Source organism: Equus caballus, chromosome 1 (genome assembly GCF_041296265.1).
Source record: "Equus caballus isolate H_3958 breed thoroughbred chromosome 1, TB-T2T, whole genome shotgun sequence".
Taxonomy (NCBI): domain Eukaryota; kingdom Metazoa; phylum Chordata; class Mammalia; order Perissodactyla; family Equidae; genus Equus; species Equus caballus.
In genome coordinates this window covers 12,080,875-12,107,790 of record NC_091684.1, presented here as the reverse complement: position 1 = coordinate 12,107,790, position 26,916 = coordinate 12,080,875, and the positions used below count along the sequence as shown (strand labels likewise).

The 26,916-nt window shown below is 45.0% G+C and overlaps 1 protein-coding gene across 36 annotated transcripts in view; it reads right to left on the bottom strand.

Moving 5' to 3' along the window:
* Nucleotides 1-1,270: 1,270 nt before the first annotated feature.
* The window catches only part of FGFR2 (fibroblast growth factor receptor 2), a 103,045-nt gene continuing 77,399 nt past the window's right edge, over nt 1,271-26,916 (bottom strand). For 23 of the 36 annotated variants that reach the window (XM_070264123.1, XM_070262679.1, XM_070263073.1 and 20 more), the window contains 9 exons: nt 26,251-26,402; nt 23,236-23,357; nt 20,821-20,931; nt 19,242-19,432; nt 10,302-10,424; nt 9,660-9,730; nt 7,825-7,962; nt 6,158-6,263; nt 1,271-2,928 (listed from right to left, as the gene is read on the bottom strand). In XM_070264123.1, the coding sequence (XP_070120224.1) occupies nt 2,776-2,928; nt 6,158-6,263; nt 7,825-7,962; nt 9,660-9,730; nt 10,302-10,424; nt 19,242-19,432; nt 20,821-20,931; nt 23,236-23,357; nt 26,251-26,402 (1,167 nt within the window). In that variant the 3' untranslated portion in view covers nt 1,271-2,775. 36 annotated transcript variants of the gene reach the window in all.

Sequence of the window (26,916 nt, the reverse complement as noted above, 5' to 3'; positions counted from 1 at the left end):
AGGTCTAGGGGTGAAAGAAAGGCTTTAAAAGCTCCAGGATTCTTATCAAGCCCTGCCTGTGTCTGTTTAATTGGGGCTGGTCTCAAAATAGAAGTATTTCCTATCCTTCTCATGGACCGTATCCTGCCTTCTTTCCCTTGATGACAAATCTCACAAAATAATTCTAAAAGGGCCAACAGCTAGCATAGGATTATAATCTACATTGTCTAATAAAAAGCCATAAACTACCCCTTTAGTCTCCAAAGTATAGAACATGCATCATTGGATCTTCAGAGAAGAACTGGCACGGACGTGGAGCCCTGCTTTAAACACAGCTGCAGCACCAGCAAGTCCTTCCTCCAACCTGGCCGAGGGGATCCCACTCGTGGAGACGCCCGGAGGGCTGCAGGATCATCATCCTCCACCATAGGTTGAAGGCTGCTTTCACACGTCTTGTAATCCCACTCTTTTGTGGGATTATAACCCTGTGCTACTGATAAGAAATGGTAGCACAGGATGTCGACAAATGCAGAACCAGGACTGCAGGCCACTCTCCTGATGCCTGGGGAGACCCTTGTTCCACCACTGAAGGTGTCAAACACAACGAAGCCCCGTGATGGCACCTTGTAACCAATGGCCACGTGAGGCTCTGAGAGCATGGCTGAAATTTGGGAGAAACCACGCTGTTTCTTCTGCCTTTCCTGGTGCTGAGGCTAGCAAGCAGATGTAATGAAACCTTAAGTGTCACAGATTTGCACTTGCTAACAGGCAAAATGCCATTTCCCTCCCCAAATTCTTGGAGGCATAGAAATAAGTAAAATTACTTTAAACGTGTGCACGCTGTGTTGTTGAAATTTTGAAGGAAAGTCTACTCTGTACATCACAAGAAAGTCAGCCTAAAAGGTTTCAAGGTCCCCAGTGTCCAGATCTTCTGAACATCTCCCCTCAGGACCCCTCATCCTTAGAACACTGCCCCATTCCCAAAGCTCTCTCCCACGCCATTCCTCATTTGCTCCTCTGGGAGCAGCTAGGACCCAGAAAGGAGACAGACTCCCCTGGGGCCCAGGAAGGAACTGAACCAGGGCTTGAACCAACCTCTTCTGATTTTCCATTGGATCCACCTTTCCCCGGGACTGCTGGTCCCGGCCAACCCCTCTGGCAAGTGACCTGTTTGTAGCAAACAACAAACCTTCCTTTTGTGCCATCACACCAGACAGCACTGAGTCAACACCTCGGAGTACATGAAACCATTTGGTAAGACACGATTATTAAAAAAATAAGCTGCATGACATTTATTTTGTCTTGTTAACATTAATATCTGTAGAAACATTTTTATTGTCAGTATAAAAATTAACAGGTTTTATTAAATACTTTCTCCAATTTCGTAACACGTAAAATCAGTGTAATCTGCATTCATGTTGCATGGCTATAACAAAGTGAATAGGTGTTCCGAAAGCAAAACACAATACTTTAATACAGAACGGACAACATGACGACATTTTGTCTGACGTTGGTATTAGGCCAGATCTTTTGGTGAGGTCCTGCCAGAATCAGACGGAAGCAATCCCTTAAAAAGATGGAAGGATCCCCAAAACTATCAGCAGAACAACTCAGTGTTTCAATTTTCTATGATGAGACGTGAAGATCCTAAAAGGCTCCTCTATTGCCAACGAATCTGGAAGCCATTATCAAAATTCAATGAAGAGAATACAGGCTAATCTGATTAATGTTCAACTCAGAGGCAGAAGGCCAGCTGCCAGAGAGAAGTACATTCTGCTATCATCTCAACTAAGGTCCATCCTCAAGGAATGGATTAAGGCATCTTTTTAAGAGGATGCTGGTACCATTTGTCTTGGAGAGTCCAGTTAACTGTTACATGGGCCCAATGACAGAGCTATGCATCCAAACAAAACACCTTCTTATAAATGGGTTCTTCAAATATGGGCATTTACGGGTTTTAAGAAGAATTATCTGACAGCAGAGTTTAAACACAAATATATCAAAATTTCCTTTAACCAAATTAGTCATATCCTGTAAATATTTCTCTTTTCAATGGATCTGACAACTAGTTAAGTCCGAGCAATAGATTAACTAGTCTGATGCACTGCCTGCATAGAAATGCCACTTAAATTACAAAAAAAAAACTATAAATGATTAATTGTTTTGTATATTACCAATTCATTAATAAATTAATGTTATACCATTTTCCCTGAAAGCAAAAGTATTTTTCCACCTCTGCTTGGTGAAAATTAAGAGATTCTGTGTAAGAACAGCATTTAGCAAATAGCTATTAAAAAAAGAGAGACCAATTTTCTAGGTGCATTGAGACATCCATTAAAATCAATACAAAAAATAATTCCTCGTAAATATATAATATATATTTATACATAATTTGAATATATTTACATACATCCAGCACCTATATACTGCAATTGTGCTCTGTAAGTGTGTGCTGACATATATTTTCTCCAATTATTACAAAATTCACAAGAAAGGCAGAACATATGTTCGCCTTGAGTCCGGCTGGTCCACAGCCAGTACCCACAGGGGGTCACGGGCACGTGGTGGCCCATGGAAGTCCATTGCCCCAGAAACATTCTTCTTCTCCTGGTGAAGATTACAAGTTTCCAACTGTATAAATTCTTTACATGTGTGCCGATTACTTTTCCAATTATTTACTCCTCTGATCCATATATACAAGCGGAGACATCCATATATACAAGGAGGCATGCCTCCTTGCTCAGTGTAGCTAGGTTCCTGGTGCTGTCCTATCTGGGGACAGGCAGACAAGCGCATTCATGTTTTAACACTGCCGTTTATATGTGGATACTGAGGAAGGCATGGGTCGTAACACAAGAAAACAGAATCATCTCCTGAAGAACATGAACTCCTTGTGTCAGGGTAACTAGGAGAATACTGTTCGAGAGGCTGACTGAGGTCCAAGTATTCCTGAAAGAAGGGAAGAGAGACGTTTTATTTCATCTTGGGTCAGGATAACAAGGTGAATACGGTTCGAGAGGCTGACTGAGGTCCAAGTATTCCTGAAAGAAGGGAAGAGAAGACTTTTATTTCAAACACAGGCTCTTGAGATGTTGATTTTGGAGTTGGGATGGCACGGGGGAACCCCTTCAAGGTTCAGAGACCCAGCCCACCCCGGCTCCCACAAAGACCTCCTTGAGATTCCAACTCTATTAATTCGAGGCTGCCCTTAAGTTTTCTTTCACAACCCGTCACGAACAAATGATTGGCAGGTAGGGAATGCTAAAACCTAGGTGGACAGTAGGCGCTGGGTGGTCAACTCCACTTGCACAAATGACCTGCTTGCTATGCGCCTTCTCACTAGAGCACAGGGTTCCAATCTGAGCCCCAGCAAAAGAAAAAAACCTAACGTGTTGTGAATTCCCAAGACCCCTTTAAATAACTGAGACCACGAATATTTGTTTTACGAATGACATTTGACTATTGTAGTTTCCAGGATAATTTAAGGGGAATACGTCTTCATTCAGCAGGTAATTTCACAAATGTGATTCATTACTCTCAGAAGCTCTCTGAGTTGAAAATATAAACAAGGTTCAAAAAAGGCTTGGATGTGCTCGTGTATGTTAAATCCATAATGGGCTGTTAAAGAAAAGTCTAGGAAAAGAGAGGTTAAGTTTCAAAGTTTTGAAAGTTTGAAATTCAAAAAGGGCTATTCTGCTTCCTAAAGCAACTGTTGGTGTTGCTGTCAGAGAAGAGACGGCCCATTTCCATCCATTTCCTCAGACTTATGACAGGGCAAGAACCCACTGCCTGTTCTTGTATGGCCCAGGAGCTAAGAATGGTTTTTGGTTTTTTGTTTGTTTTGTTTGTTTTTTGTGAGGAAGATTGTCACTCAGCTAACAGCTGTGCCAATCTTCCTCCATTTTATGTGGGATGCCACCACAGTGTGGCTTGACGAGCAGTGCTAGGTCTGCACCCGAGATTGGAACCAGCGAACCCCAGGCCACCCACATGGCGTGCATGAACTTAAACACTATGCCACCGGGCCAGCCCCTAAGAATGGTTTTTAACATTTTTAAATGGTCGGAAAAAAATCTAAGGAAGAATAATATCTCATGGCATTAAAATTATATAAAATTTACATAAAATTAAAATTTTAGGGTCCATCAAGTTTTATCCAGAACACAGACATAGTCATTCGCATGCTATCTGTGGCTGCTTTCTGACCTAACGGCAGAGTTGAGTTGTTGCAACAGAAACAGGATGGCCCGCAAAGCTAAATATTTACTGACTGATCCTTTACGCAAAAGGTTTGCAGACCCCTGCTCTGAAATGATGCAACGTTTCTAAACGGGGGGACTTCTGAGTCTCAATGGTTCGACTGAGCTGGCACACTGGGGCAGCCTTGCTCACAGGCCCAGAAGCCAATAACTATTCTATGACACGTGGTTTTGCTGAGAGGGGCCAAAAACTGCAGACCACAGCACAACCAGCCTCAGCGTTATCAGAAAAGAGCCCACAGAACGTTGGCAAGTATACATTTTAAAAGACAGAAAAAAAAAAAAAAAAAACCCACTATAATTCATCACCAGGGTTGGCAAGAGAAAGAGTCCCTACCCGAGAATGGGGGATGTGTCAGTTTCAACAACATCGGCATTAACCACACAACTGGAGACAAACACGCCCACCACATCAAAAGAGAACTTTTTGCTTACAATGATAAAAATGAAATTTTGTCCTAAATGGAACCATTTTTCTCGAGCATATGGTAATGATTTTCAGAAGGAAAGAAACTTCGATTTTTATATCCGTTAGACAATATGGCATTCTGCTTTTTCATTTTAGGATACTGGATGTAAATTTCAGTCTGAACGGGCGCACTTTAAATGTAAATATATAAATAAATAGCAGCGAGCACAGACAGAGGATCATTAAAATGGGACTTTAGTGCTTTTCCCAGTTCCTAAACGAAGCCATAAATGTTCAGATCTGATAGGGAAAAAGTAGGGATGTCAGTGAATTCCAAGTCTAGGGTTAAAAGAACTTATACTGGAAACAACAATTTTGGCAGGAGAAGAAAGTTGTTTTTTTTCCCTTAAACTGTTCCTTTTCCTTTCAACTTCTGAAGGTCAGCTGTATTCATTTAAATGCGATTGCTCCCTTATCAGCCGCAGTCAGACGCACAAGATCATGTTGCTGGCTGAAGGCTTCACATCCCAGCATTTCACTATTTTTTTTAAAAAATCACTCTAAAAACTATTAAATGTATTATCTAAAAATAAATGCATTACTTTCCTTCTAGAATATTTGGGTGTTTTCAACCTTTTTTGTTGTTGTTAAGACAATTGTGGGGTTTTTTTTCTGTTTGAAGGAACGCTGCACTGCAACTTCATTAAATATCACAAATTCATTCACTAACAGTTTCTCTCTATCGTGGGTTTTTTCTGGCCTTGATGGGTTTATCACCTCTCCTGCTCAGATCAGACTCTTTCCATGACCACAGAGACCACTCTGTCTGCATCTTAAAGTGAATTCGGAAAGTGAGTGACAGAGAGTGTTTCTTTGGTTGGTATAGATTATAAACATTTTATAGAAAATAAGCATTTTAACGAAAAGTACAGGTTTTCACTTGAAAATCATATAAGTCATTCATTATAGGAAACTGTGTGTACGTTTACATACACACAGATGGAGACCACAAGCCACACGCCATTACCAGACAGGCCCACGTATGACTGTGTTCTGTGTTATCGGAAGCTAGAACTGGAGAACTTCACAGCATGCAAACCAGCCCATCAGCTACGGGACACTAGCAGCTCTCACAGTGACCACCAGGCCCACAAGCCCACCAGCACGTAAACCCAAGCTCCTCCCGAGGCAAACCCAAACGCTGCAGTTGGACAATTCTTTCCTCTCCCCACACTCCCCCCCCCACACACACACCCTGGACCCGCCACCCAAAAGCCACAGTGAGGGGTGGCCTCAAGTAGGGCCCTCAGTCTTCGGTTTCATGAGTCAGAACTCTCAAAATACAGTTCTGAGAAAAATCAAGATTTGGGAGGAACACATAGTTTAACTCTGTCTGACCCCTGTGGAAAAATGATAAACTAGACCACAGACTCCAGCAGGGGAGGCTGCATTTACAAAGCCGCACTGGTCTCCCGAGCAAGGACCACGAGCTCCGGGAAGGAGGTCTTACCTCATTGGTCGTGAGAGTGAGAATTCGGTCCAAGTCTTCCACCAACTGCTTGAACGTCGGCCTCTGGGAGGGCACTGCGTGCCAACAGTCCCTCATCATCATGTACCTGGAAGAAATGGATTCCTCCGGTGAGTAAGCCAGTTTTAACAGGCAATGTGGAGATACATCCTAAATTACAAAAACGTATTAGAACTTTCCAAGCAACTAAATTAGGAGGTGGTTACTCACTTTCCCAAAAGATTCACTGCTTGGCTCCTCTGAAGGGCACTTTAATTTACAAATCACTTTACGCAAAATGTCTTAGGAAGGTATCTATGCCACCAGGAAAGACACTTCTTTATGCTTTCCCTGATGACTTCTGGGAGCCCCTCAGCAGCGTCATTATCAAGTGGTATCACACTTTATGGCACTTTTGGATGCTGCACAAAGAGCCACATACGAGCAGGCAGGTCTCTGGTCTTCCCACACAGCCCAGCCTAGACCAGGGCAGCTCTATTTTTATCTGCCTGACACTTTGGGTTTTGTTTGAATGATTCCAGTGGACAAAGGTTCCTTAGTTTAAAAAAATGAAGTTTGAAAACCACAAGTTTAAGGTAAGGGTTTTATGAATTAATCCTCCATCCCTGGGCAGCACATTAACTTCCTGATTAACTCTTGGATGGGTCCAGGTTCCCAGGCCTTATCTTGACAATGGGTTTCGACAGACCCTCTGTATTAGGAAAAGCAATAGGAATGACAAGGAACACAATAAATGCCTTTATATAATATACTATAAAATGTGGCCATTCATCAGAGGTCCACTGTACACCGAAAAGCACTCATGGGATTATTGCTATATAATCCCCATGAAGTGACACACAATAGACTGTAGTCTCCGGGACAATCACTCTCCTTAGTTAATCCTGGGGGGCTGGGAGGAGAGGCTCCTCTTCAAAGAACTGATTTTACTGCACAAGACGCGTGTCACAAACACAACATAATTCCACTTAAAGTGCGGGGTTGGTTTTTCTAGAAACCAGCTCATGGTTTTATAGGTAGATCTGGTGCTCTAAGGACGGCACCTGGACAAATTTTTAATCTCTGCGCTAAAATATGGGTAAAATATAGGGAACCAGACACTGACTCATTCACTCCGAGGAAATGTGGTTGAGGGCAATCTGTGACAGCAATTATCAATGGTCACAGAAGCTGCAGAAGCACCCACACTGCACTCGGTCTGCTGGAGCCAGGCACAACCAGTGAGGAAAGGCCATGGTGGTGCTTTAATCCTACACTCTGCGAGGGCAGCCCCCCGGCCTTCTAGCCTGCGGGTGAGGGAAGGCCAGAGGTGTCTTCCTGTTACTCCGAGGAGACAACAGCAAGGCACCACACAGTGGTCCAGGAAGACCACCCTGCTTGCTCTGCGACGTCGGAAGCCCTGGGCCGGGCAGCCCGACGTCCTCTGTGAGCCCTGCTCACACCATACACCTCAGAATGATCTCTCTTTTGGACAGTCATGGCTGTCAGTGCAGCTGTCTATCTCAGTTCTGTGACTGAGCCCTGAAAGTTTCAGCAATTCTTCTTAGAGCATGTTTGGAAGATCAGGGGCCTCAGAAAAGCGACAGAAGGCAGAAGCGTCACCGGGGCGGTGGGTCTACTGCGGTATCAGGAGAGACAACGGCCCTTACAGTTCGTTGGTGCAGTTTGCCGGCTTATCCATCCTGTGTCCTTCCTTAAGCAGCTTAAAAAGTTCCTCCACGGGAATCCCTGGGTAAGGCGAGCCCCCTAAAGTGAAGATCTCCCACATCAACACCCCGAAGGACCAGCTGCAAAGAAGGGAGAAAGCACAGCATCACTCACCCGTCTGAACCACGGAAACCTAAACAGACCCGGTTAAGAAAATAAACGCCCCCTCACTTCTTAGGTTCAAAGACAAATGAGCTGAGCTCTCCTGCAGGTCACCTACATGCCCCTTCCTGCCCCAGGGAGCATCCCAAAATGAGGACAAAGTGGGGATGTCCCGATGGAATTTTCTATCAACCGACAAAAAGGTAAACCATCATCACTCTTTTTCTCTTTTTGGTGGAGATTTGGGTGGTTGCTGTCTCTCCATCACTCTCAAAGTTGTTCATCTTAAATACAGTATTAGCAACATGAAGATCTCAACTCCTAAGCTTCAAAGCTCTTTATGTTCCTGTCCAACTCTTCCACTGGCCTACGTGCCTGACCCCAGCGCTGTGAACGACCAGTATGGGCAGGGGACAGAATAAGGCCAGCAAGCTAACTCTGCGAGGTACAGCTGCCCAATGCGGCCAGTGGAGCATCTGAGGGCACAAAAGGTGAGTGACTCACTAAGGTCAAGAAGGGAATCAGCACCAGGCTGGGATCAGTCAGGATGGAAGAATTCTGTGTCCCAGACAGTTTCATACAACTATTATCCCTGACTTTGCAGAGACCCACAGGTGGACTTTCTGAGCCTCGTGCAGGAGACCCACAGTTCTTGGGATAGTCAAGCAGAGGATCCTGCACTGACCTATGTCGCTGTGGCTTTGGGAAAACGCCCTTCCTGACTCTATTAGGGCGAGTTTCAGAAATGAAACTGTCCCCACTTTTGTGCAGAGGAAAGGCAGCAGCATGCAGAGGAAGTTTGCTCGTTGCAAAAATGGGACTCATAACGCCTTCCTTCTAGGATTGCTGAAGAGGACCACTGAGAGAGCATGGAATCAATGCCCACCCTAGAAATCCTCCCGCTCATGCAAAGAAAAATAGCTCAACTGATTTTTTTTTTTTAACTTTTTATTTTGGAATAATTATAGACACACAGGAACTTACAAAAACAGTACAGAAATATCCTCTCTACCTTTTACCCAGCTTCCCACAGTGGTAACATCTTTCAACCAAATTTCTAAATCTAAAATTCTAAAATACCAGTTGAAGCCTGACCCTGAGAGTATTTTTATCTCTTTTATATAAGTATATCATTATGTAAATATTATATAGTTTTCACTGTATTTCTATAACGTTATCAAGGATGTTAGGACAAGGTCAGAATTTTTTCAACAAACAGAGCAAGCAGCCCCTGCGAGATCCTCTGAGCAGACCATGTCACACTCGCCCTCCCCCACGAGGACAAACCTGGGATGGGGGAAATAGGACTAAACCACCCTCTATTAGGGAAAGGTTCAGGATTCCTGTTTTAAGGCAGCAAAGAACATGCCAACAGCTTGGCAAAGTAGATAGCAGCTTTGTAGCTGTGTCTCGTGAATAAGTCCAAGAGGGGACTTCCGCTCTGGCAGGAGGAGGTTAGTGGTTCCACCTCCCGTGCGCTTTGAAGCCAGGCAGATTAGTAACAGAGCATTGGTTACCAGCCTACCATAAAATCCGTTCTTTCTAAGGCCGGCTCCTGAACCTTCTATGAATGTGTGAAATGCAGCAGGCACCAAAGAAGGAAGGAAGGGGAAGAATGTACAATATTTTTGCAACTCAACCCGATGGAGAAGCCAGAGACAAGGGAGTTACTTACACATCACTCTGATGGGTGTATACTCTATCAAAAAGGGCTTCTGGAGCCATCCACTTGACCGGAAGTCGCCCCTGCAAGTGTGGAAGAAATGCAAAAACCAATATATTAAAACCAGTTTACTTTAGCAGGCTCAACACGGTTGTGACCTGCTTGCTTATTTTATGAGCTGACACAAATGGTTTTCACTGGTCAGTCATTAGAGGAGAAATAAGCCCCAACTGAGACTCTACACAATGGGGGAGCACAGATCTGGGGACATTAATAAAATGCTATTTCCTTGGATTCTCATTATCATCCATCTCCCTAGCACACAGACACACTCCAACCAACTTCCAGGCAAAAGTTAACCCAGAAACTCCCAAGTTCTAATCCTTACTAGGAAAGTTCTGACAAAGAGTTTTATAAAGATCCTAGAGGCTGCTGATTATTCTATATGTAAGACTATTTCACATTTACTAAAAGTATCTCAAACATAGCCTAAATTTGCTTATTGAGAAGTTTGCACAGAACAAGGCAAAAGAACAGGAATGCAAGGCAGAGGAATGAGCCCTCATCAGTCCTTCCAGCTCTAAGCATCTATTGTCTTTCATCTAGAACATTCCACACCACCCCACTCCACCCCTCTTCCTGCCATAGACTTACATTTGTGGTCTTTTTGTAATAGTCTATATTGTTGATATCTCTGGCCAGTCCAAAGTCTGCTATTTTCATCACATTGTTTTCTGTTACCAAAACATTTCTGGCTGCTAAATCTCGATGAATACACTGAAATGGAGAAAGAACACATTTCAAAATGCTTCAAGAATCAAAAGGAAACATACTTCTTATAATGCCATCAGAAAATACATCTTAAGTCGAAAACTGGTACTTCTTTTCTAATTACAAATAAATTAAAAAACCAGAGCTCCAGTCATTCCATATTCTTCTTTATTTGCAGTTGACCAACACCACTGGCATCCTTCATACGAGGTCTGTGTTGGATAATCCTAAAATCTTTTATCTCAACACTTGTTCTCCTGCCCTCTACAGCCCAACTTTCAGAAGAGCTGGTTGAACTCCAGCATCACTCCTTCACCTCCTGGTGACTCCTCAAACGCTGCAACCTGTATCTACCCCTCCCTCTCCTAAAGTTCATCAAGAACCTTCTGTCAGACCCAAACGACCTTTCCTAACACCTCATTTTTTCCTCTCTGCAGTTCTGAACACTGTTAATTTCTTGCTCATTTTTGAAAACTGTCCCACCACTGAGTTCTACCGCATCCCTTCTCTTGGCTCACTCTCTCCCTCTCTCCCCACCCTCTCAGATTCCTTGGCTAGCTCTTCTCTTCCTCTATCCCTCAAAATAGAGGAATTGTCCCATTAATTTCATATATTTCCATTCACCCTCATAGCTTCAATTCTTAGATACATACAAAAGATTTGCAAAGTCCTCTCTCTATGCTGACCTCTCTCCTGGGACCCATGTTCTCATTTTCAACAGGCTATGGGACATTTCCACATTGGCATCCCTTTGGCACCTCAAATTCAAGGTCTTTACTTCCCTAATTTTTATCCTCTTGGTCTCTCTCAGGCAGAAGTATACACCAGAATTCTTTACATACTCCTCCCAAGTTCTGTTGATTTCAACCCCCAAAAACCCCCTCCAACTGTCCACGCTGCTCTGTTCCCACTGCTAACTGCTTAGTCCAGGATGTCATCACTGTCCCCACCCAGCCAGTCCTGCAGACGGCCACACTCCCTGCCTAACAGGTCTCCAGGCTTCCAGACTCAGCCCCACTTTGTCTTCTACACTTGCCATGAACTGTGTATCTGAGAACCAACCATGTCCTTTCCTGGCTTATATCACAGCCAATGCCTGTCCATCCACAGTCTCAGGCCAGTCCTAGCACGACACCTGGCCCACAGAAGGCTTGCCTCGCCCTGTGTCTGCCACACACACGGGGGCTAGAGGCTCAGATGCCCCCCACAGGACAGCTCATCTGTAGTCCTAACACCAACTCTTTGGTCTCAGAAAGGTCTAGTTATTATCACTTCTGTCTTTCCTCTTCACAAAGGATATGCTTTTGTAAGCCAGTCTAAGTATTTTCGTTGCATTTTAATATACCAAGATTTTATCATGCTCCATCGTAATTAGTGTCCCAAATCATCACCCCCTGTTTTTGAAAGAGGTAAGGTATAAAGAAGCAAGCAAACATCCCTAGGCACACACTGGTACACAGGTTCCTGGCAAAGGTCACTATCACATGGAGAGAGTCCTAGGCATCCATCGACAAGGAGACGCGTGGCTGATTTTAGAGAGGCCCTCCACAAAATGAGAGGGGAGCCAAACACTCGCAGAAGAATAAGTTAGTAATTTTTTTCCTGCCCACCCCCCAACTATTCCTTGTTTTCCTATGCTCCTGCGGCCCCCTGGATGGGCCAAGAACAGAAGTGGGAAAGCAGGAAAGCCCCACAGCAGGCCTGTGCCTGGCCAAACTGGAAGCAGGAAATTCGAGAGCTCCCAGAAACCGCCCAGGGACCGGCCGGGGCGGGAGCCGCGTTCCCCGGTTTTGGAGGCCTTTTCAAATTGAACTTCCAAGCCCCGGGCCAAACTCTTCGGCGGTGTGTGCTCCCTGCTGACGCGAGCTCTGTGTCTGGCAAGCCGTGTGGTCAGAAGAATCTGGCTTCTCACGCGCTGTGCTCCGACCACACATCAGGGCTCAGCTCGGACAGATACACAACAGCCACCTCCACCACCTTCTCAGCGAAAGCCAGACTCTAGCACCCCCATCCCACATCCCAGGGTGCCAGGAAAGACCGAAGCCCACCCTCTGGGCTGAACAAGAAGTGACTTGGAACCAACACCCAAGAAAAAGAAAATAATTAAAGTCAAGCCAAATTCCCATCATCAGCAGAAATCTGAGTTCTTCTCCAGCACAGACGGCTGGCCATTTGACATTACAGTCCTGGACTGTTCGGTACGGCATTTCTTTATAGCTGAAGGGCAATGGGTCACCAAGGGAAGAAAGACTAACACCCCTATGACCCAGACAGTGTGCAGGGGGCCTGTGCACAGCTGATCGCATTAAATTCCCATGGCAACCTATGAGATGGGTATTATTGTACCCATTTTACAGATGAGGGAGCTGGGGCTTGCTTTAAAAAAACCAAAAACACCAGCTCAGGTTTAACACCCTGGAGGTTTAACTGATAAAAAGAAAAATGAGTGTACTTTGAACCAAAAATAGCAAGGCTTTAAAAACTTGTATAAGGCTCAAATACCCCAATATCTAATTGTATTACTGTATACACCAGGGCGTTTACTTGTCGGCCCCATGCACACACAGGTGCAAGCTGCTGAGGACAGGGTCTGTGTGTTCCTCTCTACATTCCCAGCACAGAGTACAGCCCGACCCAGCAAATGTTTATTGAGCTGAAGTCATCATCACATGCCATCAGCAAGGAGCTAGAGATGTCACTCGACAGCTCCTTTAGTGGGTCTCTAACAAGCTCATCACTACCCACTGAGGGAGCGGGTGGGGGAGGCCAGGATCTGATCCTTTCCCTACTTTATTCTCCACCCTCAGGAACAAGCCCTCCATTTTTGGAAGCAGATTCCTCCCAAGGGGACCATTCTTAAGATCTTCATCTACCACTTCAAACTTGTTTTAGGTCCTTAATTGCAGGTGGCTGTCAGCTGGGGTAATGGAGCCCTGCAATGCCCGAAGGAAACACACTCAGGCTGCCCCATCCTGCGTCAGAGACACAGGGCATCTCAGCGGTCCTCCTCTTGGTCCAGGGAGAGGAGGGATTACCTGAGAGCAGGAGACGCTGGGAGTGGGACGAGTGGATGGAAAACCAAAAGGCCACATCTTGGACCAGCCACTTCACTCTGTAGACCTGTAAGTCCCCACCTCGGAAACGAGGACGGTGACTCAGACACATCTGGGCTCAAAGCTTTCCTGGCACTTCCTAACAGTCCTCAGCATCCTTATCCATGAGACAGGGATATAATCACACCTATTTCAGAGTTGTGCTGAGGTTACGGACAATACTGTATGTAAAATGCTTGCCCCGTGCCTGGCAGACCTTAAGCTCTCAAAAAGTGGTAGTGATTAGTAATAACGAAAACCGTCATCACAACTATTAATAAAAGTATTTTCAGTCTGTCATTCTAAAACGTATTCATTCACCCTGTTTCGCAAAGTTCATCTGATTCTTAGTTCTTTCTCCACCATGTGGAGCAGCTCCAAGACAGGCAGGCTCTCAGTGCCCTCAGGGCTGGGGCACACTGAGGGGACCATCACTGGCTCCAGGAGCCAGATCCACCGCCCTCTCTTGTCTCCTCATTCTGAGCAGAATGACACACAGCCGAGCACTCCCGTCTTCCCGAAGCTTCTCCGTGAACCGCATCCTGGGTTTCCTCCTGTCTCTCTGAGCGTGTGTCAGCCTCTACTGCCACTTCCTGCGCTTTTGGCCAATCTCCAGATGTGAGAGTTTTCTTGGGGTTTGACTGCCTGCTTCTATTTCCCCTCTTCTCTGCCTACTCCCCCACCATGTCCTCATCCATGGCTTGAAATTACACCTTCCTTTGCAGGCGCCCAGGGTGGAGCCCAGCTCTCAGAGCTGAGCTGCAGCCTGCAGCTTCCTGGTCCACGCCTGCCCCTGAATGACTCTCAGACATATTCAAAGTGCCCCTTGATTTGCCACCAAAATCTGTTCCCTTCATCTTCTCCCCCAACCTCCTCCCAAAGTCTTACTCATTCTGGTAAACCACATCATCAGCCAACTTCTCAAGCTGGAAATCCTTGATCCTTCTTTCTCTTCCTCCCATATCTAATCAATCCATTAACTATCCCGACAGCAAAATATATCCAAGATCAATCTACCTCTCGAGTCTCTCTGCAGCCAATAACTCTGGCCCAAACCACCACTGCCCTTCACAGGGCTCAGCGCTTCCAACCCATCGTGTGATCGGCTGCAAGAGCGATCCCTGGAGCACAAACCTGATCACCTGACTCCCCTCCGTGGCTTCCCAACATGCCGAGGGTGTGGTCCAGAGTCCTTGCTGGGCCTGCAGGGCCCTGAAGAAGCAGGGCTTGCCTGTCTCCGGCCACATCTCACTCTCTCCTCTCCACATGCCGTTTCCCTCCCTAGAATCTCTGCACAGCTGGTCCCTGTGCCCACCTGCCACCTCCCCTCCCTAAGCGCCCCAATCACCACTGCTCCTGACCCATACTATTTCCTCCACAGCATGCTTCTCAGCTTCTCACATACTTATTTTTATTTCCACATTTACTGTTGATCTCTTCTGCTGTCACCCATGGTTCCTGCTCCAAGAGGTCAAAGACTATGTCCATCCCGGCCACCTCAACTTAGGGCAGGGGCATTGGAATAAGGAATGCTCAGGAATCTTCATTAAAGGATTAATAAAATGACCAGGCCAGCCTCCTACCACTTTTGTATTAGTAGCAGCACCCTGCCGAGTCCAAAAGATGCTTCCCCCTCTCTCACAGAGGGAGGGCAGAGCGACCGAGACCAGAGGGTCACAACAGGTGGCCTGCAGACAGGCCACACTCTGCAGTGTTTTATTTAAGAACATTTCAGTTACAGGAAAGGTGAAATAGGACAATGGATGTCCCTATTTGCCAGATTCACAGGTTATGCTTATTTGCTCTTTTCTCCACACCTAACCTCCCCATAAAGACAAATGCGTGCACATACTGTCTATGCCTAAATCATTTAAGAGTGAGTTGCAGACCTCAGTGACACTTCACATCTAAATACTTGAGCACATATCGCCTACCTTAACACAATACCACTATCATCACTCCCCAAATTTAACACTGATACAGTCATATTATCTAATACACACATACCTCATTTTATTGTGCTTTTTTTTCTTTAAACAGACTGACAGTTTGTGGCAATCCTGTACTGAGCAAAGTCTATTGGCACTATTTTTCCAACAGCATTTCAAACTTTTTCATCATTATTATGTATGTTATGGTGACTTGTGATAAGCAATCTTTGATGTTACTATTATCGTTGTTATGGGGCACCAAGAACCGTGCCCTTATAAGACAGCGAACTCAATCTCTAAGTGTTCTGTGTTCTCACTGCTCCTCCATCTCTCTCCCTCCGCTTGGCCTCCCCTCTTCCCTGAGACACAACAGTATTGAAATTAGGCCAATTAATAACCCTACAGTGGTTTCTAAGTGTTCAAGCGAAAGCAAGAGTCACATGGCTCTCACTTTAAATCAAAAGCTAGAAACGACTAAGCTTAGTGAGGAAGGCACGTCAAAAGCCAAGACAGGCCAAAAGCTAGGCCTCTCGTGCCAAACAGTTAGTCAAGTTGTGACTGCAAAAGAAAAGTTCTTGAAGGAAATTAAAAGTGCTACTCCATTGAACACACGAATGATAAGACAGTGAAACAGCCTTACTGCTGACATGGAGAAAGTTTTATTTAGGGTCTGGATAGAAATCAAACCAGCCACAACGTTCCCTGAAGCCAAAGCCTAATCCAGAGCAAGGCCCTAACTCTCTTCAATTCTATGAAGGCTGAGAGAGGAGAGGAGGCTGCAGAAGAGAAGTGTGATGCTAGAAGAGGTTGGCTCATGAGGTGTAAGGAAAGAAGCCGTCTCCATAAGATAAAAGAGCAAAGTGAAGCAGCAGGTGCTGATGCAGAAGCTGCGGCAAGTTCTCCGGAAGAGCCAGCTAAGATAACTCATGAAGGCAGCTACACCAAACAACAGATTTTCAGTATAGAGGAAGCAGCCTTCTTTTGGGAGAAGCAGCCATCTAGGACTTTCCCAGCTAGAGAGGAGAAGTCAATGCCTGGGTCCAAAGCTTCAAAGGACGGGCTGACTCTCTTGTTAGGGGCTAACGTAGCTGGTGACTTTAAATTGAAGCCACTTCTCATTGAGCATTCCGAAAATCCCAGGGCCCTTAAGAATGATGCTAAATCTACTCTGCCTGTGCTCTGTAAAGGGAACAACAAAGCCTGGATGACAGCACATCTGTCTACAACATGGTTTACTAAACATTTTAAGCCCACTGTTGAGACCTAGTGCTTAGAAAAAAAGATTCCTTTCAAAATATTACACTTATTGACAATGCACCTGGTCACTCAAAAGATCTGATGGAGATGTACAATGAGATTAATGTTTTCATGCCTGCTAACACAACCACCATTCTGCAGTCCATGGATCAAGGAGTAATTTGTACTTTCAAGTCCTATTATGTAAGAAAGACATTTCAGAAGGCTATAGCTGCCATAGATAGTGATTCCTCTGATGGATCTGGGCAAAGTCAATTGAAAACCTTCTGGAAAGGACAAGAACATTCATAGTTCATGGGAACAGGCCAAAATACCAACACTGACGGGCATTTGGAAGAAGCTGATTCCAACCCTCATGGATGACTTTGAGGGTTCAAGACTTCAGTGGAGGAAGTAACTGGAGATGTGGTAGAAACAGCAAGAGAACTAGCATTAGAAGTGGAGCCCGAAGATGTGACTGAGCCACTGCCATCTCATCATCAAACTTAGATGAGGAGCTGCTTCTTACGGAGGAGCAAAGAAAGGGGTTTCTTGAGATAGAATCTACTTTCGGTGAAGATGCTGTGAAAATTACTGAAATGACAACAAAGAATTTAGAATATTACATAAACTTAGTTGACAAAGCAGTGGCAGGGTTTGAGGAGCTTAACTCCAATTTTGAAAGAAATTCCATTGCGGATACAATGTGATCAAACAGCATCGCTACAGAAAAATGGTTCATGAAAGGAAGAGTCAATTGATGTGGCAAATTTCATTGTTGTCTTAGTTTAAGAAATTGCCACAGCCACCCCAATCTTCAGCAGCCGCCACCCTGATCAGTGAGCAGCCATCAACATCGAGGCGAGATCCTCCACCAGCAAAAAGGTTATGACTCGCTGAAGGCTCAGATGACGGTTAGCATTTTTTAGCCATAAAGTACTTTTTAATTAAGGTATGTACATTTTTTTAGACATAATGCTATCGCACTTAATAGACTACAGTATAGCATAAACATAACTTTTACACACACCGGGAAACAAAAAACTTCGTGTGACTTGCTTTATTGCAGTATTTGCTTTATTGTGGTGGTCCGGATCTGAACCCGTAATATCTCCGAGATGTGCCTGTATACAGTCCATATTCAAACTTCAATTGTTCATAGATGTCCTTTATGGAAGCCGTCCCCCCACCTCCCAGCCCAAGCAGGACGCAATCCAGGATCACACATGCACGTTTCATTGCCATATCTCTTAAGCCTCCTTTAATCTGGAACTGTCTTGCCAGCATTTTTGTCTCTCATAACGTTGACATTTTGAAGCAATGTCTTGTCAAATGTCCCACATTCTGGATCTGATTGTTTCCTCATGCCAAACACTTTTCAATTGGCAAACTCCCCTGTGTGCGTGCACATGCCCATCACCGCAGAACTCTAAACTGTGTTTTAGTTTCCTAAAATCTATACCCTTTTTTTTGCAAAGGTTTGCAGGGAGATTTTGGAGGAAAAATATCTGAAAAAGGCTTAAACTCTGGACTCTCTTGAAAATGAAAAACAAAAGAAAACAAAAACAGAACATGTGGTCGCTCTGGCCACGTTCCTATGTGGGTGACCACAGACAACAGGGGCTGAGGCGTAACCACGCCCCCTCGTCCCCACCCCCACATCCCTACACACTGTGTGATGTGACAGGGGCTGCCTCACTCATCGAGGCACTGGCATGGTCACAACCCAGCCCAGGCCCACAGGTGACAGAGGGTCCACACGCACCGGAGGCACTCACTTCTTTGGGGACCTGAGGAATTCCTGGTGCTCCATCAAGCTCCACCACAGGTAGAAACAGACCACACCTCCACCCGAGGAGGTAGGTCGACACCTCCCCCTCCCCGAGTGTGGGCTAAGGAAAGGTGTCCTGGGTCATCCAAAAAGCCCCAGAGGACATCTGGGCACCTGTCTAACTGCTTTCAGAATAACTCAGATGCTTAAAGTTCCATTGCACGTGGCATGCTTGGAATGCAGGCGCTTCACCTCAGGGGCCCTGGCCAACTTGTAACCGCAGTGGGTTACCCCGCCAAAGGAGACAAAATAAACTCAGATAACACCCAGGACTCCATGTTACTAAAATATCCTTTTGCCTGATCTTTCGACTATTTGAAGCCATTTCAAACTCAAAATGTAAACACAACACTCAAAGTCTATGTCCAAAAATTCAATAACCACGAAACGAAGAAAGCCAAAAAATCACCAAAATTAAAGGCAGCGCCCCCTTAACGACCTGCTAAGCTCTTCTCTACCTGGAGAACTGAAACCCAGGAGGGTCACACCCAGCCCTGTCTCAGCAAAGAGGTATCTTTTCTGCTCTCTGCAGTGTCACTGTAGGTTTATGAGGCCACTTTGGCTTTTAAAGAGTTCGTTAAACCCTAATGTGAAGAATGCAGTAAATATTTTCCAAGTTGTCAAAGACACGCAAGGACTTGATTTAGCAAATGAGCATGTCCAAACTGCCTGTTGTCTCCAAAGCCATTTTTAACTGGAAGCCACCCAACCGAGGAGAATGTGAAGGACTCACTTTTTGGGAAGCCAGGTACTCCATGCCTCTGGCCAGCTGGTAGGTGCATGACACCAAGTCTTTGAAAGTCATCTGCTCCTCGGGAACGCGGTTAATGTCATAGGAGTACTCCATCCCAGGCGGCCTCCGGGCTCGGAGGTACTCACGGAGGTTACCCTTCGAGGCATACTCAACTATGACGTAGAGTGGTCCTGTGGATGGAGAAGACAAGCTCACTAAGGCAGCAAACCCAGGATCTGCCTTCAGCCAGTTCAACAAAGAAGTGTTAGTTATTACAACCTAGTATTTTTTCCTGTTATTTAAACATACAGAAAATCATACACAAAAATAAAACACCTACATTCTAATCTCCTCAAAATGATAACCAACACTTGGTCAAGATAGTCTCAAAAGTCTAAGAAATAGAACAGAGACACAGGGAGCATCCTTCCCGTCACTCCCATTTTAACTATTTTACCAAAACATATGTATCAATAAACAATATATTATTTTTAGTCACATAAACAAATAATAAAGATATAGCCCTGAATCATTTTTCCCCTACATATTATCCTTGTGGAAGCCAGTCAGACTGATAAAAATAAACCTAGAGCATTCATTTTTAACAGCTACCTATATTCTATCATACAAATACACCACAGTTTATTGATCTAGCCCGTATACTCATGGGCATTTATGTTGCTTCCAGGTTTGAGTCAAAACAGTGTGCAATGAACATTCCTGCGCACGTCTCCTTAGCCACACATGCAACCACTTCTCTGTGGTACAGACCAGGGGCTGGAGAAGCACAGCCCTCGGGCCAAGTCCTGCCCTCTGCCTGTCTTTGTCATTAGTTTCACTGGCACACGGCCAGGTCCGTATTGTCTGTGGCTACTTTCTCACTACGACAGCAGAGATGCATGGTTACCACCAAGACCATAAGGCCCACAAAACCGAAAACATTCACCATCACCCTTGACAGAAAAAAGGCTCCAGACTGCTGGTATAGACCTAAAAGAGAAATTGCTGAGGCAGAAATATAGGCATTTTCAAGTTTATTAATTATCGTCAAGCTGATTCCCAAAGGGCCAGTGAGCTCTTCAGTGAGAGAACCCAGGGGTCTCTCTCCCCTAAGGAAGATAAGGCGTCCCTTCGTACCACTTTCTCCTTTTTTAAGCTACTCTCAGGAGCCCAGCCACGTGCTGTCCACAGCAGGACACGGCTTCCTCAACCTCTATTTTGTCAACCAAAACATAGTACCCTATTTTGAGAAATCTCTCTTAACACTTATAAAACAAAAACATAAGGAGACTGGTTTTTCCAGACACCCTCCAGGCTATGACCTAAAACCAGCGGGACTCTAAGAGACCCTCATCCAAAGTCACCCAGTGCTCACTTTGGCCCAGTCCCCTATGTATAGTTACAAAGTACCTTTTGTGTTCATGGCTGGGAACATCCTCCTAAGGGAATTTTAAAGAGAACTTTCAACACGCACTTCAGGCGCCCTAGGAGCAAGATCCGAAAGTCCCACCATCTCTAAAATGCTGCTAACATTGAGCCATGGATTATTTGAATGAAAGCATTTTTCCCTCCTACTCACCATCCTGAGTACAGGCTCCAAGGAGATTTATGATGTTTTTGTGTTTTCCAATCATTTTCATCATCTCCATCTCTGACACCAGATCAGAAAGGTCCTTCTCCGTGGCATCATCTACGAGCATTAGGTAAATTAAAAATCAGTTCGTTTCCTCTAACCCATCAGCTGCCACTGTTAGTTGCTGAAAACTTCGTTGAAACAGCATGAAATTGAATTTTAGAACCAGAAAAGACTTCCCAAATCATCTCCCTCATTTTATTGGTGACGGGGCAAAGGCCCAGACAGGGAATTGCCCTGGTCCGTGTCAAACAGCTAATTTGGGGTCAACAGGGTCAACAGTCAGGACTAGAACATAGGCCTCTGATGCTAAGCCCACTTCTTTTCCAGCAAATCTCACCAACGTGGGGGTATTGTGAAATTATTCCATCCTCTGGCAGATCTAAGGTGCCTGAGAAAACCACATCAAACTTCATGGCGCCCAAAAGCAATGGTGGGGATATCCGGAGAGGAGGTGGCGGCTGTGGGCATCATATCAGCACAGAATTCTCCAGACCCAGGGCCGCAAACCCCAGCCCTTGTAGCCCTTAGAGCATTCCCAGATGGGTTCAGGGGGCACCTGTAACTGTGCACAAAACTGTGTGTGCACATGCATTTTGAGCAGGCAAGGTTCCATGCCTTCTATAGGCTTCTCAAAGTGGGCTGTGATTCTCATCCCCAAAAAATACAAGTTTTATAAACTTCTACTCTAAAATTTCAAGCAAGAATGGCTTTGGTCCTGCAAACATGGGCTCACAGTTAGCTTCTAAAAAGGGAGAAGACTCTTCCCCATGTGCCCCCTTCAAGCTATCTCCATACAGAAAAATCTGGACTTACCAAAAAAAGGGAATAAGGGTATGGATACAAGCCATGTTGCAAAACGCTCTTTAGTTTCACAAAAGGAAGAGCAGTACAATGGACTGGAGTGTAAAGTCTATACTGAGGCACTTGGAGGACCGAGTTCCTACTGTGTGGGAGAGGGGGCACATGAGTGGTCTCACCGCTCAGGGTGTTCTCCCCCAGGCTCTGAGCCCCCTGCTGGCTTTAAAAAGGACACTTCACAAGGGCTCTGGGGCTAATGTCCTTCTCTGTTCTGAGGGAAGGCCAGCCTGGGCATAACCACAGAGACAGATCGCGAGACCTCCCTTTCTGCAATATCCGCAGGTAACCCTGAGCTCATAGCCCAAATCAGAAGGTCCACCATGAGACTCCAAAGTCTGGGCCTTCCTCACACGGCCCAGCACATCTGCCAACAGGAGGGCACACGCGGCAGGCCCAGGCCACGCAGGACACGAGCCAGGTGGCTGTCCCTGTTGGGGGAGCTGAGATGCATGGGGAGAGAGCCCACAGTCCTCCCTGGCATCAAACCTCTAGGTGGGGAGCAGCTCAAAACACCCTAGCTTTCCCTGGGAGTCATTCAGATCAATAGCTAAAAACAATCAACATCTTTTTGACTATTTCCACCCGCGACTTCCCCTCCAGGATGGACATGATGACCGCCCCCACGAGAATGCATGAAATAAAGAAAAAGCGTAACTCCCAGAGCACCTGCAACGTGTCAGGCACCCCACGTCCCAGGAACAGACCACTCTGTTCCGACACGTGGGAAAAACTCAGCTTGGGATGTCCTTTCTCCGATCCCTACAACAGGATTTATAATGTGACCGTTCCCTGTAACTCTTCTCATAAAAGAATACTGCGAGAAAAAGAAGTTAATGGTTAAAAGTTCTTCAAGCTCCCTGGACACAGGCATGAAGCAGGGCTGGAAGGTTAATGCAGAAATAAATGTTCCGACTCCCACAAATGCCACTCAACGTTTATATCTTGGGGTAATTGTTTACATGTTCCAGAAGGTTCTGCCCCAGCGCCAATCCTGGTAGATCCCTTTTAGCTGACTCTCCCAGACCAGTGTCATTTCTGCTTTGTCCCTCTTGCAAAGAGAAGGTGCGGCTTCCTCTCCCTATGCCGCCTTGCTCCCTCCAAAATGCCAATTTTCCTTTATTTTTAAATTAAGGTCTGGGTCTGGAATCCATTGCACCAACACTCATCTAAATCAATCAGTGATCTGCGACTTGATACCTTCTAAGCACAGACAAATATAAAGAAAAGGAAGAATCACAGTGACCCACACGGAGTCGAAGACTAGGTCTAGAAGGCTGCCGCTTCCTAACAAAACCAGCTTTTCTTTTTTATAAGTGCACACAGCTCAAGATAAATAGTCTGTCCAAGATGCTGATTTATACTGAAAACTTCTCAACCCCTGGGTCAACTATGTGATCTCTGACCCCCTGCCATGATAGAGTTCACATGCCACAAAAGGAACATTCTTGATAAGACTTTCCACCCTCCCCCCAGCCTGCCGTATCCCCCCACCCCACTCACCTTTCAACATCTTCACGGCCACAGTGACTGCTTCCTTGGGCTTCTCTTTGTCGATTCCCACTGCTTCAGCCATGACCACTTGCCCAAAGCAACCTTCCCCCAGGGGTTTGCCCAGCGTCAGCCTAAATGTGTAAATAGGGGATTAGCACACGGCATCTGGTGAAGGGGTGTAGCGAGGGAAATTCCAGAACTAAATATAAAAATCTTTCAGCGGCTTGCATAAGCATGGAGCATTTATCATATGGAACTAATGAGACTCGGGGCACACACGCGCTTGAGTATTTTCTTAGTGACGTCTTAGAGAATGTCAATTACTGGTGGAACAGCTATTAAATTTCACATTTGTATTCTCAATTTATTTTCTTTATGGAAGGTATCCTTGCTGGTGAGGTGGTGGGCTTTCCCAAGTGCTAACAACGAGGGGCTTTTGATCTTGAGCCAATCGAATATTCGTAATTGAGAATGTCTCAAAGAAAACATTAAAGCTGTTCGTATTTTTGTCTTTAAAAACCACTGCTATTCAAATACCAATGGATTTTATGGTCACATTCCTGACCAAGTTACATGATATAAACTGTAAACACGTTTCAAGAAATCTCTAATTTTTGAGTAAAGGAAAAAGAAAATTCTAGAAATTGCGGGGAATTTTTTTGACATAACAGTTTAGAAATCCTTATAACTATCCAGAATTAATAATGAAGAAACTCCAGAGTGAACATAAATTAAATTTCTAAACCTAGAAGCTCTAAGTGCATTATATGAATAGTCACATATTGTCCTTGAGCATTCCAGAAACCAACAGAATGGAGAAGTCTTTGGGATACTTATGAATGTGTTTTTTTCACTTAAGCATAATACAGCAAAGTATGGAGCTGCCATTAGTAAACAGTATTTATGGTAAGTACACAATGGTGTGCAAAAGCTAAGCAAAGATTGTGGTCAGTGTATGCTATGCTGAGGTCATTCCACTTCTATCCTGAACTAAAATTAAATTTAATATCTTGGCAGAAAATAAACATTTGCATTGGGAAAAAGGTTAATTGATGTCCTATTGCCCCGCTACTACAAGCATAACAATCCTTTCTTTGTATAACTTCTGCCTCCGATCTAATAAACTGCTTCTAAATAGCCTTCATTCACTGGAAATCTGCTCCACCTACGTTTGTGCTAAAAACCCTGTTTTGAAATGCTTAGTACTCAGATTTTCCGCACTCAGGGTACCCCCGGGTGGGAGCTAACAGTTCGGCACAGACAGACTCCCACTGTTGACTGTTGACTGCGGGTGTCACAGGTGGTAAAAACTACGGACTGAACCTGAGAGCCGCAATTTCTTAAAATATGATCACAGCTCCCCCACTCAGTCCTATATACATAGGAACGTGCACTGGAACCCACGTACTTATATAATCAAACCTGGGAGCTGGGAGGGCTCATGAGAAACACCCACTTTCTCTCTCTACATTCTCCAGGTAAAGAAACCATTCTTTGTGCTTTCCCTTGTGCCTCTCCAATGAATGTTCAGTAAACAAGTCCTGAATGAATGAATGAACGGCCTTTTAACTATACAAATAAGCTGGAAATTACTTCCATTAACACTCTAAAAGAATGATATCTGTCCAATTATTTGGTTCTAACTTACGACGCATATTAATAGCTCTAAATCGGCCGTTGGAAAACAAAACTGGAGTTGTGCGAATCAAAATTCCAAGTGCCGTGTAAGCTGTCTCCCCTTCCCAGTAGAGCTCTTCATAGTCAGCCTTCAGAAGCACTCATCTTTGTATTTCCAAATTTGAGGACAGTTCCTTCTATAGCAACTAAACACTTCTCAACAGAATCTCTGGGAGATACTGCAGATGTCAAGGCAAATAGGCTAGCTGTATATAAGCAAGTCAAGAGTTTATTTCAGTTGATTTGACACAGATGTATAGTCAGGGACTTCTACCCTCCATTACTCTCAAGCTGTTCGGACTCTAATTACTACAAGAGGTTTGCAGAAGTGGGCTGACGGCCCTTCAGTAACCACCATCCTTCAGTTCTGAAGGTGGGTCTGGGGGTTGGTCCCTGCCTAGAAGACGGAGGGCTGGTAGCCCAAGATCCATCCCCCTGTCTATGCCTGGGCACCACTATCTTGCTGAGGCCCATGGTTCAGGGCTCCCAGGTTACCAATACATGAAGGGAAACAAAAGGGAGGGAAACTCACACGAGCCAAGAATTGTGCTCAGTCCTGGGAGGTTTGTACCGTGACTTTCATTTTACAGTAATGAAGTTCAGAGCATCAGGAAACTCACGCAAGGTTTCCCAGCCACCGGCTGGCAAAGCCAGGATTCAAATCCAGCCCAACCGAGACCAAAGTACATGGGCTTGAAGCCAGACCAAGAAATAAATAGCTCCCAGCAACGCCCTCACCAGAGCCCAGGTGGCCACACTTTGACTGGACATCTGATCAGACACCTCTACGTCACCCAATAAGGAAAATATTATGGGCCACACGAAATTCGATGTCAGGACCATATTCAAAGCTTTTCTGCCCAATATTACATGAATAACCATTAAAAACAGCAACACTGAGTGGAGATTCTTAAGGTAATTTATATTCTATCCTAATTTCTCCAAAGAAATGAACCACTCAACAGTCATGTTCTAATAACCAGAAGTAGGAATGTCAGATCTGTTTTTCAAATGGGATAATTCCACTTGTATTCCATTTGACTGGGTTTGAATTGTCTGGGGGTGGGGGGGGGGGGGAAGCTGACGAGGTACCATCTTGTTTGGGGACCACCTATGGCTTAGGAGTTCTGTTTTAAAACAACTATAAAAAGAGAGAGAGAGAGAAAGACAATCAATTCTTTTCTTTTCCAAGAGCTGGTTATTTAGAAATACAATCTCACTCACTCCTATTGACATCATCCAAGCAAGAGCTCTGCAGTTAAGGGTCATAAAAAGAAAATGTCAATCCAATATTCCTATTTAGACCTAAGCCTCCACCCAGGGATGTGCCCAACAGGAAGTACTCACTTATCTCTCGGAAACTCCCATTTGGGATCTTCTGGCAGTTCATACTCGGAGACCCCCGCCAGCATGGGGGTGTCTGCTGTCGAGGAGAGGCGCGTTGTTATCCTCACCAGTGGGGTGTTGGAGTTCATGGAGGAGCTGGACTCGGCAGAAACCTGGATACAAAATGCAAAGACACAGATGTAATCCTGGCTCCACCTGAGAAGACTGGGAGCCGGCCAGAGCCCAGCCAGAGGGTCAACTCTTAAAAAGAAAGAAAGGTGGAGGTCGACCAAACCCATGAATTTAGGACCAAATCCACTGGATGCCAACTCCTCCGTCTTCCAATCTATGCAGTACTAGATTTCATCTAAATTGTATGTTCCTAAAACCAGGTTTTCAAACAACAGTCTCAGACAGTGCCTTATCAAAACGTAAGTCTTCTTTCTGTCCTAATTCCTCAAGACAGTTGCTTGAGGACACGGAGACAGGCTTCATTATTGCCTTTTTCCTGTACCTGTACCAGAGCCCCAGATGATCCATCTTCCCGTTGACCAGCTCAGATCATGTATTAACACTGTGCTTATGAAATTCCATAAAAACGTATGGACAATCAGCTCTTCAATATTTTTTCTGTCTTTTGAAATGTAAACCAGAATATCCCAAGGAACTTGCTTTAGGATTTGAATG